Source organism: Henningerozyma blattae, chromosome 1, assembly GCF_000315915.1.
Source record: "Henningerozyma blattae CBS 6284 chromosome 1, complete genome".
Taxonomy (NCBI): Eukaryota; Fungi; Ascomycota; class Saccharomycetes; order Saccharomycetales; family Saccharomycetaceae; genus Henningerozyma; species Henningerozyma blattae.
The window spans coordinates 280,460-294,868 of record NC_020185.1 but is presented as its reverse complement, the minus strand read 5'-3'; the positions used below and the strand labels follow the sequence as shown (position 1 = coordinate 294,868).

Below are 14,409 nucleotides of genomic sequence, written 5' to 3'. Positions count from 1 at the left end.
CATGTTGAAGTTATATAATTAGTTGTGTTGCAATAGCAGGCTAGGTAGCTGTGTAGACTAATGAAGTATTCAAAGAGTAGAATCCAAATGTTTCAGCGAGTTGAAAATAGTGCTCAAAAGAGTGCAGTGTTATTGCTGATGATTTATTGGAGTGAATGTGAGACAAGAAACAAGAGAGGTTCAACACAAGTTGGTGGATTACATCGTCCTTATATATCTATTTTTTTCTTAACCTTTACTTTATCAAATATTTTTTATTCGGCCTACTTTATTCCCTTGTAATCTAACTCGAAGAATAATTTGTTACAGGATGCCTAATCAAGCCATAATATTTTTGGAAACAAGGAACTTGAATTATTACTTAGTTAATTCTTATTAGTAGAGCGGCTGATTTGCCTCCACATTTTACAATGTGGGTTTTAAGAGTTCAATAATAAAACTATTAGGATTCTTTTGCAGTTGTACTGTTTGTGAATACGGGGATATTAAAGTTCTATATTATTTTTGACATTTTTTAATGTAAATACAAAGCTTTCTAAGCAAATATTGTTAAATGCCGTCATACTACCTCCACACAAAAAAATAACTCAAGCTATTTTAGTATCAAATCCACGAAATATTCTTCTCATTATACTCTACACTAATTTGTTTAAGTTCCTTATAGTAGATGCTCTAAATATCAAAATAGTAAAAATGTGGTAGTGATAGTAGGTGATTATTCTCTGTAACTATCAGAAACCTGAGGATACTAAACAAAACTCCCCGCTACCAATAAGCTAGATTCTACAGACGGCAAAGTAGAATTCCTTCATACAAAATTTTTCTATCGATGGAGTAGTGAAGTTCCAAGGAGGTAGCAGCCACCAATACTAAGGAAATTTGACAAAGGAAGAAGTTGCGTAGGATACAAACGTGTAATGTTTAATATCTGACTTTGGAAATATGTCACAGGAGTGTCTCGAATAAGTATTCATAGTTGTTTGTTAACATGTTTTATTCAGTGGATTTTATTAAAGCTTACTTACTCTTGGCTATCAACAATGTTTCGTCTATCGCCCTTTTTTAGTAATAATGCTAAGCTGAATATCTTATTATCCCAATGGATAGAACAATTTAATACAGTAGAGTACATATTACTATTATTACGAACATTTATAAGCCAAGATATATGGTTGCTATATTAGGATTGTTTCGGGGCATGCTTCTCCGAAATTATTATCCTTTTAGGAAATAGCTCCACTATGGATATTTCCTGTTGGAGTAATAACTACCTCGGAATATTTTACACATATTTAAATCTTCATTTTAAGGGATAGTTTTCCTATTATGAAGAATGTCCAAATGGAAAAATATGAAAGCTGTGAAAAGATTTAGATTGAGAGATTCAGAAGAAAACTTAGAGTCTGCAAAAGTGATGTCTGCAAGGATGATGTCTGAAAATAAATAATTTGAATTCCAATTTTTCCATCAGATAATTGTATTTTCTTTGTTTTTTTGAACATTTTTTCTATAAAGTAGTACTTTTCAAAGAATTTTAACTCTTAGATATAATTTTTTTGATTGTTCATATTAAATCAGACGCGTCAGTAAAAGGCATAATGATAAGATGATCAACTATAAGAAAGAAAAAATGGTACCAACAATTATTATCACCATAAAAACAAATACGTGATTGTGTTTGACAATATTGAAGTGCTACATCTTGTCTTTGTCTAGTTTCAACTATTACCTTTTCTTAATACTGCAATATTTCAGGTGGCTTAAAATTTTTTCTTTTTCTTGCCATAATACTAAAAGGTACAACAAGAAATATTTTATGGAAAGCTTGCTACTTATGTTTGGTCTTTCCTTTCTTCAAGTAAAATTACGAATAAGGCTTCATTTGTTTCTCAATTTATCGATCTATAGACTTCTGTCGATATTTTAGGATACAAATTGGAAAATCTAGGAGTCCAATTGCCAAGATATAATACAACTTGGCTATAATTGAAGGAGCTCTGCTTGGAATTCTTGCTAATATTTTTTGCCAATACTAATATTAGGTTTATTAATTGCTACAATATTTCCATAGAAACACTAAACTGTGTGGGACTACTTTATGTGGTACTTTTTGTAGAAAGGGTGGGAATATTGAACTAAGAAGTCAGAATAACAATAATTTCTCCAGATACTAAAGATAGTTTCCCTATACAAGTTAATCCGTATTTATCTCTCTATTTTTGTCTATTTGTTCCAATATTAGATGTTCGGAAATTTTTGAATGGTACAGTGATGTCTCTGTAAATTGTCTTGGTACAATCGTTGAATAGAAACTATACTTTCAGTATACAGTAATTATCCGAAACTGTTTTCTAATTACTCCAGGTTAGTAGCTTACGAATAGTATTAGGCACCCCGCATCAACCTTTACTATGGCTGGTCACTCTATGGTAAGATTCGTCTGAACAACAGAAAAATATGGAAAAACCTGGGGAAAATTAAGCCGAAGGACTCTGATTTTCTGGCATGCAAAAAAACCGACAATGGACATCGGAAAAACTTATTTTGTAATTTCAGAAATACTCCCCGCTATTTGTTTTGCTACGGTGGTTTGGTGAGCCATTTTAGGTAGGTGAGAACATTCTCCAAGAGGAAATTCCAGAAGCCTTCATTCCGGGATTCTCCGAAACAGGCAATTTCCTAGCTTTCTTCTTTTCTACTTTCTAAAAATACCAGAGACAGAATATTAATGCAGTACTGTGAGAACTCTGTGTAAAGAGAATATTAAAACTTTACGGAGGTTTAATGTACAACTTTTCTAGTACAAATATCTCTGTGTTAAGTTATTGAGGTTGCATATAGTCGTTCACAAATAAAAAGAAACTACAAAAAGTAAACTATGGAAACTAAGGTCTGCACTCAATTCTGGGGCCAGTTGTCTACACTACTGTCGTTGCTTCTTTGTTATTGTACATTATGGAGAAATGTATAGCGAAGAAATGACGTGCAAAGGTGAATGTGGCTGTTCTATGTCCTCTCCAGTGTAATACACTTTTTAACATACCAGATTAAAATAGCCTACTTTTCTCCAGGTATTGCCTATTGAAGACCTGTTTTGCTTGTCAACTGTATAATAAGAAAGAAGGAGGGAAAAAAGAAAGGATTGAATTACGGCTACATGGATGACTATACTTGTGCAGGGGCACGGAGTTAGTTACCGGTATGCGTATCGAACGTGGCGACTATACCAGTTCTCCCTATATTTGGTAGTGCTTTTGCTACTGTGTTTTGTAACTAGAGCTCTTCTCCATAGGAAGAAGCAGCAGCAGTGTAACCTGATCTATTACCATCACTACCCATAGTTCTAAATATTTCATTTGCCCCAAATATACATGGACTTTGGATATTTGCGACACAGAAGAATGCGTAGGAAAAAGCTGGAGATAAGAGGTCCGGTAGCCTTCTTGTTCTGTATCATGTTTCGTATGATATGTTTTGCATACAATTTTTCTACGAGGCATTAACTAGACATTTATGAGTGAAATCTTGACACTATCTTGGCGTAGATGAGTGGGCAACTATCCATAAACTCCCCTCTTAGGAACCTAGCTTACTCCAGATTTTAAGATAGATACACTGCACTCAAGGACAATATCCCACGTAGATTACCCCGTTTATTTACATATTGTTGTCTGGCAGTTGTCTTACAGTGGCAAGTGTAGATGTACTAAGAACAATAAGAGCACTGCATTTGGGTACATGTCAAATACAACTAAACACGAATTGCATGGTGGTAATTAATGAAGGAGAAACAAATATTTGAAAACAACTTTTTAATTCTCAGTCGAGTCACTTGATAAAGAAAAGGTTAAGAAAAAAAATAGATATATAAGGACGATGTAATCCACCAACTTGTGTTGAACCTCTCTTGTTTCTTGTCTCACATTCACTCCAATAAATCATCAGCAATAACACTGCACTCTTTTGAGCACATTTTCAACTCGCTGAAACATTTGGATTCTACTCTTTGAATACTTCATTAGTCTACACAGCTACCTAGCCTGCTATTGCAACACAACTAATTATATAACTTCAACATGACTGACGTGGCCTCCCAACACACAGAAATTGAGGGCTCCTATACTCCTGCCGACATCACTGACGTCCACTCCATTAGCTCTGGCAAAGATGCAGAAGAGCTAAAGCAAGACTACAGCGAAGAAGACAGTGAAGTCCCAGAACCAGCTATTGATATTCCTAAGAAACCCGCATCTGCATACCTTTCCGTCTGTATCATGTGTGTCATGGTCGCCTTCGGTGGTTATATTTCCGGTTGGGATTCTGGTACCATTGGTGGTTTCGAATCTCACACTGATTTCTTAGCTAGATTTGGTTCTACCAGTGGCTCTGGTAAGCGTTATTTGTCCAAGGTTAGAACTGGTTTGTTGACTTCCATGTTCAACATCGGTCAAGCCATCGGTTGTTTCTTCTTAGGTCGTTTAGGTGATATGTACGGTCGTCGTATTGCTATTATCGTTGCTTCCATCATTTTCATTGTCGGTACTGTTATTCAAATCGCCTCTGTAAAAGCCTGGTACCAATACATGATTGGTAGAATTGTTGCTGGTTTAGGTTGTGGTATCATTGCCATCTCATCCCCAATGTTGATTTCCGAAGTTTCTCCAAAGCACTTAAGAGGTGCTATGGTCTCCTGTTACCAACTTATGATTACTATGGGTATTTTCTTAGGTTACTGTGCTAATTATGGTACTAAGAGATATGATGACTCTACCCAATGGAGAGTTCCACTAGGTTTGCAATTTGCCTGGTGTTTGTTTTTAGTCGGTGCCATGTTGTTTGTCCCAGAATCTCCAAGATTCTTGATCGAAAAAGGTAGATATGAAGATGCCAAGCGCTCCATTGCCAAGTCCAACAAAGTTTCTCCAGATGATCCAGCTGTTATTATGGAAGCCGATGAAATCCAAGCCGCTATTGACAAAGAAAGAGCCGAGGGTGAAGCTACCTGGGGTGATTTATTGGATACTCAACACAAGATTCTACCAAGAGTTATCAACGGTATTATGCTATTAGCTTTGCAACAATTGACTGGTGCTAACTATTTCTTCTACTATGGTACTTTGATTTTCAAGGCTGTTGGTTTGGAAGATGGTTATGAAACCGCTATTGTTTTCGGTGTTGTTAATTTCTTCTCTACTTTTGTTGCCTTGTACTTAGTTGATAGATTTGGTAGAAGAACATGTTTATTATGGGGTGCCGCTGGTATGACCTGTTGTATGGTTGTCTTCGCCTCTGTTGGTGTCGCCAGATTATGGCCAAAGGGTAAGAACGGTGGTGTCACTTCTCAAGGTGCCGGTAACTGTATGATTTGTTTCTCCTGTTTCTTCATTTTCTGTTTTGCTGTCTCTTGGGCCCCAGTTCCATTTGTTATTATTTCTGAATCTTTCCCATTGAAGGTTAAGGCCAAGGGTATGGCTTTAGCTACTGTCTCCAACCAAATGTGGAACTTCTGTATTGGTTTCTTCACTCCATTTATTACTGGTGCTATTAACTTTTACTACGGTTATGTCTTCTTGGGCTGTTTAGTCTTTGCCTGGTTCTACGTCTTTTTCTTTGTTCCAGAAACTAAAGGTTTAGTTTTAGAAGATGTCAACGTTATGTGGGAAGAAGGTGTCTTGCCATGGAAGTCTGCTGCCTGGGTCCCACCATCTGAAAGAAGCGCTGACTACGATGTTGCTGCTATGGCCAATGATGACACTCCTGCATGGAAGAAGATGTTTGGTAAATAAGCCTAACAAGACAAACTTCAATTTTGTTTAATTTTTTTTTTTGACTTACTACTATTCGTATTCCTAATTTGCTACTATGTCTCCCAACATGCTTTTAATTACTAATTCTTAATTTATTCAATCTCTCTCAATTTTTACGTTTTTACGTCACACGAGTGGCTACCCTAATCTTTTATGTCTAATGCCCCAACTTAATGATCTTTTAATTCCCTCCGCAACAATTTGCTGGTGTGTTTTCCAATGTACCAATATTTTGTTTGGATTTCCCTATATTTAACACAATTTATATTATTTTGTAGAATTTATAAAATCTAATACAAATATTTTTTTACTGTTAATACTCCTTCCTTTTCGTTTACCATTCAGAAAAGCCTGTAGGCTTTTAACTTTGAGAAGTTAAGTTAATATCAGCAACTTCAGGATAAGTGTTAAGTATTAGTTGTCATCACTCGTCGAATGATGTTTTTTATACAATTTACCCTAGTTTGTAAATAAATTGGAAGTAATTTCATGGAATTGTTTAGATATTTGAAAGCTATCGAGATTTGAATGTATTTAGAAGGATATAACTAGGTTATTAATATTTGATAAGAAAAAAACACCCTAACTTACTGCTAAACTGAATGCTAATAGGTGCTATGTTAATCTTTTATATAAGTCGAGTACCACAGAGTTATATTGTACGTTCTACGTGTATAACAATTACCGTAGAAATTTTAAGGCATAATATACTTTCATATCTGTGCTTATATGTCTAAATAGTAAATAAAAAACTGTACGGCTTTGTTAAAAGATTACAATTTGAACGTCAAGCAATATTGATTTTATAAAAGCAGCACTTTAACACATAATATTTTACGCTTATATAAAAGATTTTCTATCAAGTAGAATATTTTCCACAAAGTTATGTTGTCATACAGGTGTCATTTCAAATATTGGTTACCATAGGTAGGTGTACCAAAAGGTATAATACGATAGATCTCGAAAATAGATCCCACCATTCACATTAATTATCAAAGCTATGGAGTATAATGCAAAGAGTTCATGTGTCAATCGAAGAAATGGTAAATAATTTGCTCGAATTTAGTCAGTTATAGGGCGCGGGAACTACACCCTGGTCATGACAAATGCTATAAGTCAGAAAAAATCGTATATTATAGCTGTAGTGCTCCCACATAATCTACAATAATTGATTGTTCTTTCATTATCAAAATTTGAATGAATACAATCTATGATTTTAACGTCACGAATATTACGTATTTTGTGAACCATTCTAACTTTGGAGCCCTTCCATAAGGTGTCACATTATTTAATAGCATGATGATCTCTATTTCTAAAAAGGAAGTATTTGGTTGGGTGAGAGTTGCTTTTGGCATCTATAACATCTTCAGTGCTTAGGATTTGAGGTTTAAAGCTGACAAATATTATCGTAAAATTGAGGCTCATTGGTTACAAAATAAGATGTCTACGTGGACAGCAGATACAATTCGTGTTATAATACGCCCTATATCCAATGATAGTGGCATTTGTCATTGTAAATTTCCAGCTGTTAATTGCTTTTATAAATACGATCTTAACTTTTGTATAAATATAGAATCATCATGTCAATTTAAAGACTGGGATTAGTACTAAATTAACAAAATATTACTAAAAACTGAACTGTATTGTATATATTACTTTTATAATGCAAAAAGCTATTTTCTTCAGTAAATGGGAAAGCCAAAGGACCAGGCCTACCTATCAGCGAGACTATTTTTTAATTCTGACTTAGCTGAAAAAGCTACGCCCTTGTAAGCTTTTACCTGGCACTTAAATAGCCTTTCATTGTAATATTGATAATTAAGCCAGCCAGCCTCTTCTAATCACAAGGTCTCATCAGATTTGTACGGACCGTTGTTGTCAAAGTCTTTAAGGAGATAAATAACCACTCGGTTTCACTGAGTATTTACGTTAATGAACAAGAAAGGTTCCTTTAAGCTAGCTGCATTTGAATCTGAAGGACAAACTCTAAAATTCTAATTCGAGACTAATTTATTTTGTTTCCGTATATACCACAACACAAAGTTTACCAAGAGTTGGGTGTATCTATATGTCAAATGGTGTCTAACCCTTCCATATAGCTAATACAGATTTCCCATATGCTACTATTGCAAATAGAGTTGGCCTGCATCTTTTAAACGATTGTCAGGCATTGCTTGTATCTACTTACCTAAAAATTTACAGTTTAAAGTTTCAACATGTGTTATTTTGATTAGATATGCGAATTATATACTGTCTGTTAAATTAAGACCTCGTGCGAAAACAAGCTAAGTAGTATTATATGCCAACATATTGCTACCATCTGGTCATATTGCCACCCATAACCCCAGTCCGAAGCTTGATATCCGTATAATTAAAGAGTTAGCAATGACTCCTATCACCACATCGTATGGTTACTTGTTTTATGTACTAAGCACCCATAAAGTTGCTAACAGCAGTCAGCTTTTCCCTCATTAGGGGACGTAAGGCAATAGTAACTGGGTCAATACCAAACATTTGAAAAAAAATAAAAATAAAAATCATGGAGAAGGGCCAAAGCATCGGTGCACGGATGTATCAAACTGAAAAGAGAGTTCAAGGTAATGAAGTCAGGCTTTGGCGGCTAGTCGATTTTTTGACCCAGTATAATTTTGGTAAATTAAAAAAAATATATATGATAGTATCTCATAAAAAAGATCTACTAGTAATTCATCTTTGTCGTATTTTGGTAGGAATATGCTTGTTACAACAGTTTGAGGACTTTTAAGTTTACTTCATTTTACTATCCTTACCAAGGAATTTTATGCAAATTCAAGAACTATTCAGAGTTCAACATATAAAAAATAGCAAACATGAAGCAGAAATTTGACAGCCTAAAACAGAATCTCACTTTGACCAAATGCAAAGACAAACTATTCAACTAGTAGCATAGTTTGGTTAAAATTTTGAAAGTGGCCAACACAATAAAGCTAATAACTGACACTCTGAAACTAAAACTTATGTTAGAATACCCTTATCTATAAATGCTGTAAAAACAAAATGAAAATTGCTAAGTTTGAAAGTACCCTTGCTTCCTACCTTCTGAAATTGACTTTTTTGCAGTAAAATAGCCTCAGAATTTTCTGAACAAGGTGGTTATTACTCTAACGAAGGAACTGCAATAAGTATCCACGAAGCTTATATTAAATATCTAGGAAGAAATCCCGATTATATAGCTTCAACAAAAACATATTTAACTGTCAGATCTGTGGCATTATGTGTCATAAGTCGTGGGTTTGTGTTAATAGCTAATAAAGCATGGATTTAGTCGTAATTGTGGCTTTATACAACAACTAATAACAACTTAATATAATTAATAATCCAACATGCATTAAGCATAAGTGGCCTCACTACTAAAAATACCCAAGTGGTGATATTAAGAAGGTATTAGGATGCGATAGGTTCTATTTTAATATCAGATCATCAATTCGTTGATGGTGGATCTGTCCATTTTTTGGAGTATAAATTACCACGAAAATATCCCAAAAGTTTATAACTGTTCATTGTATATCCTGTATATATTATATATTCCCTTTCGAAAGAAGCAAGGAGATTTTTTATAATAATAATATAATAATTATTCAAACAGATTACTTAACTAAGAATTAAACTATGAGCAACAATATTTTGAACAGTTCGACCGCTGGTCATTAACATCTTTACAAAACTGTGGGTATACAGTTATCGTAAAAATGAATTATTTCTCTATTTACCCAACTTATAGATATTTGTTTTGCCCGTATGTTTTGTCACTAACCTATTCAAGTACTTTCCTTAATTATATTAAGCACTATGAGGACAGCCAAGTTTACAGAATCTGAACCTACTAGGAACTTTTACTATTAATATGAGCATTCATATTTATTATTTTGATATCTACCATGTTTTATATGCAGTATCCTTAGAACGTCTCATGAATCGCAGTTATATGATCCTATACTTACTAATATTGTTATAGTTAAATTTGAGATCATACTGCAAAATTAAAACAGCATATTAAGAGTCACTACACACTGCAAACTATTACTACGTTCTGATCAACTCTAATAATCTTGCAATCTTGAAAATTTTCTGGAACTGTATTAAATTTGGTTCAACTTAATATACTTGCTTGTATTGTATTTATGTTTATTTGCTTAAATTTTTGTTTATCTTCAACTTGTTATAGATAGTCAATAATACGAAAATACAATAGTTAACAAAATAATTTGTTTAGTATTTTTTTCTTTAGTTTGTATTTTCGTAGTTTTGTATACTTAAAGATTAACAGCTTAGTAGTTATTTTAAAAATAAAAATACACTTATAATTGTTATATTTCTAGAAATTAATTTAATTGAAATAACTAAAAATCCAAACCACATGCGTCTTTTATACATGAAGAGATAATAAACTTTCTGTCCAATTTAATGTTGCATATTTATTTATATATTTTAATCGTACTTAGAAAATTAGGAAGATTTTTAAATAGTAAATTACTATCATAGACAATCATTCGCCATCTCATGAAAGAATCTACTACTAACCCACAGCTTCCAAAATATATTACTTGTTAAGAACATTAGTTCTTTTATAATATAATTTCTTCAAACTATAAAACATTAGAGTTACTTTGCTTTACAACTACCTAATAGGTTTGAGTGGAAAATACAGGTAAAAAAAACTGTTTAAGATAGGTTATAGATTCAACTATCTTTTACTTGGCCTATATACTGTACTTACCATGACATTTTGGCATTTATATATGGCCTAAGAACCTTTCAAAGAGCAGATAGATATTAATAGACCGTGCTCAAAAAGTTGGTAACAAAATATTAACATAAAATCTTGCTAGCATTCAATAAAAAAATGTAGTCAGGTAAATAACACATGGCCTAGTGTTTTCAAAAGAACTTTTTTTTCCTAAATTTATTTCACCATCGAATTTTAATTACTATGCTATCATAAAATTCTTTAAATTGATACTGTGACCCAATTGTTTGCTGAAGTACCTGTTTAATAATATTGATACTGATAGCTAGACTCTATTCAGGTAATACAGGTTATACTTTTATTCAAGGTCGAATGAACAAAAAAATTCCTCCTAAGAATTAGATAAGAGGTTTGGAATACATAATTCAGATTTATGTCTTGACTTATGAAGGGCTTTTACTAAAGACTATGAAAACTATAGGATCATTGAATTATACAATTATCTTTTAAGCCTGTTAAGTTTACAAGTATGAGTTATAATAGTTTATCTGTTAACAAAAACAGTTATAACTAGCTCCATTCCAGAGGGTATTGCGGTGTAAGTAATTTAATGAAAATACATTATAAACAACAAAAAACTAGTTTTTGTTTTGAATGAATAAAAAATATCAAAACTGTGCCTAGAAAATAAGATACGCTGGAATTATAGGAATTTTGGATCTTAATGTTTGTCTTGGCTCCAAATGAGCCATGACAAGACACTAGTTGATCCAGTCGTATGCCATTAAAAAAAATATGAAAAAAAGAAAAAAAAGCCTGTATACAACAAAACTTGTTAAATGCTGTATATATGAGGAAATTGGGGTCATATTAAACTCAAAAAAGCATAAATAAAATGCTATATGCTAACAAGTATACTTTTCCCACCGTTAAGCATGTGTAGTCTCATTCATAGAAAAATTAATAAATTACGTTGCCTTGCAGTATGAATAGTATAACTTCTATTATGAACCTAAGATTAACCAATTAAAGGAAGAAATATATCTTGCCAATAAAATTAATGAAATATAATACTTGTCAAATCCTTCATCATAACCCAATCAATAAAGAAGGAATTAATATTATACAGTTGGCGATTATTTTACAATAGGATAACAAATGCAATCATGAGCACATTACAGATAAAGAATTGATTTATTGGAATACAATTCCCACATTTTCTTAACTGAGGTTTAACATTTATATGTTTTGATTTTATAGGTTATGGTTCCTAAATAGGTTACTCCTTGGGGTAAATCTGGAGATGGCAAGTATTTCATATATGTAGAAAATATTTATATATTTTCCGGCATTTTGGAGTTAATAAGAAAACTAATCAAAAACGCTTACGGCTCACCTATCAGCTAATTAGTTTAAGTTAGAATTTGTGACATTTTCCTGTTGTCCTTTTTGTTTTCGAGGAAGTGGTTTGTTTAAATTCTGGGTGTCCAACTTCCGAAAAAACTCGCTGTATACACACGGAATAAGCTATCAACAGCGGTCTTAGTGTTACTACTAGAAACTAAGAAATTAAGGCCATATTTTTGGAAAATACACCTTTTAACCTTTAAAAAAAAATTCAAATATCAAAAAAAACAGTACATCAAACATGATATTCAACTAACAGACTTGTCGATTAAGATATAAAAGGTGCTGTTTCTTGAGTGGATTTTCTTGTGTTACATTTATCCTCCAATTTAAAGTATTGTGAAAAAATCTAAGATCAAAAAGGTCGCTGTTATATATATCCTGAATATTTACCGATTTGTCCTGGAACTTTATTTTTTAATCTGTATAAGATTGAGTTTGATATATTCGAGGATACTTAAACCATTATTTTAAAAAAGAAGTCGTGGTCTTCCCTTAAGCTTTAATATCTAGAATAATTTAAACACTTGAAAATTATTAAAGGGCGAATAATGAATTCTACTAGTTCAGCGATTAAAAATGGTACAGGTGCCGCTAAAAATGGTACAGAAGCTCATGCAGGTGGTTTCGATATGAAAAAATTCACCAGTCGAGTTAATATTAGGTATGGCTACTATCCATTTGTTACATCATTAATTTTTTTTGCTTTGCTAGTTGTATCTAGAAGGCTTTTAACAATTAGATACGCAAGAAGGAGGTTTAGTCTCGTGAAAAGATATAATACTAGAAATTTTTTTTTCAAATTCTTTTATGAATTAAAGGTATTGCATCTTTCCATTTATCTTTTAATCCCCCTTGTTATATCCTTTGTCGTATATCCAGTTAACGTCCCACTTAGAAAAATCCCAGGGAAAATTTATTACAAAAGACTGGGAAGATTAAGCTATGTTTTAGCCAGTCTAAATCTTTTAATTACATTAAGATCTAATATTTTATTAAAGGTTAGTAAGTTTAATTATACTGATATGATACCTTTGCATAAATGGCTATCAAGATTTATATTTATTACCATGTTCGTTCACAGTCTTGTGTATATGGTCGTATGGCATATTGATGACATTGTTGTGAAAAAAATGTTTAAAAATAAATATAACCTAGTTGGGTTTATTATATTTGTCATCTTCTGTGTATTATTTCCTTTATCGATTAGGTTTTTAAGAAGAAAGTATTATAAATTATTTTATATGATGCATCATTTGACATTAATTGCATTTATCTTTCTAACACCCTATCATGCAAGACCATCTGTATTAGTACCATATTTTTATTTTGATATTGCAATTTTAGCAATAATAGTAATCCAAAAACTTTTTTATTCTAGAGTTAAAACTATTATTAAAAAAGTTGACATTCCAGGTTCAAATTTGAAATTAATAAAATTACCCAAGTTCACTATTTTTGGTCTCAATAACACTAATTTTGCACCAGCCTCACACCTACGTATTTCTCCTTATCATATATTAAATCCATTATTTTGGATGCTACCTACTCATCCCTTTTCTATAGCTTCACTCCCCGGTGATGATACAATAGATTTAATAGTTAAAGAAAATTCTAACGGGAAAATACCCATGATGAAATCATTAAAATTAAAAGAAAATAAGAGATTTACAATTACAAAGCATTTTGAATCTGCTGTACCAGTTAGCTGTTTAAATAATTGTGAAAATTTGCTTATTATTGTTGGGGGTAGTGGTATTGGATATGGGCTACCTATTTATAGATATTTCCAAGATCAAAATATGAAAATGGAAAACGGAGATGGTAATAGGAAAATTAAAAATATTAGATTGTATTGGGTTATTAGTAATCACAATGATTTAAAAGTATTAAAATATGTAGAATCATTGAAGGACTATGAAGCTGAGATTAAGAGAGATTTCCATATTTATATTACTAGAGAAAGCCCTAAACAGGTAATTGAGTATAGAGATTCCGCTGAAGTTATCGAATTGGAAGAGATACATGTGACTGGCAAATCTGATTCAAGTGTTGATGATTGTAAGCATGAAGTATTAGAAGATTGTAAGCATGAAGTATTAGAAGATTGTAAGAATGAAGTATTAGAAGATTGTAAGAACGAGGTTTTAGAAGATCAAGTTAGTGTTGAGAATGACGGATTATTTGATATTTCTAATGATACATTTGCAAGTGTCAATTATAATAGAAGACCTAATTGGAATTCTGACTTCAAATATTTGGATGAATTCGATGAATTCGATGATGTGGAACAAATTAGGGATAATACATGGATATTAGGATGTGGTCCTAATGGATTAATTAAAGATATTAAATTATTAGCCAATAGAAAAAATGTTAACTATTCTATTGAATCATTTGAATTTTAATTGTGGCGATGTAGAACGATATTTACATGTATATATCTTAAATATTTATTTATATATTTGA

The 14,409-nt window shown here is 32.3% G+C and overlaps 2 protein-coding genes across 2 annotated transcripts; both read left to right on the top strand.

The window, feature by feature from the left end:
• Positions 1 to 4,076: 4,076 nt before the first annotated feature.
• On the top strand, positions 4,077 to 5,786 carry TBLA0A01240 (sugar porter family MFS transporter; the record flags this gene model as incomplete). Its single annotated transcript, XM_004177394.1, has 1 exon — positions 4,077 to 5,786. One exon carries the CDS (start codon positions 4,077 to 4,079, stop codon positions 5,784 to 5,786), a length of 1,710 nt encoding a protein of 569 aa, XP_004177442.1.
• Positions 5,787 to 12,572: 6,786 nt separating this feature from the next.
• Positions 12,573 to 14,348, top strand: TBLA0A01220 (ferric reductase family protein; the record flags this gene model as incomplete). Its single annotated transcript, XM_004177393.1, has 1 exon — positions 12,573 to 14,348. One exon carries the CDS (start codon positions 12,573 to 12,575, stop codon positions 14,346 to 14,348), a length of 1,776 nt encoding a protein of 591 aa, XP_004177441.1.
• Positions 14,349 to 14,409: the final 61 nt, after the last annotated feature.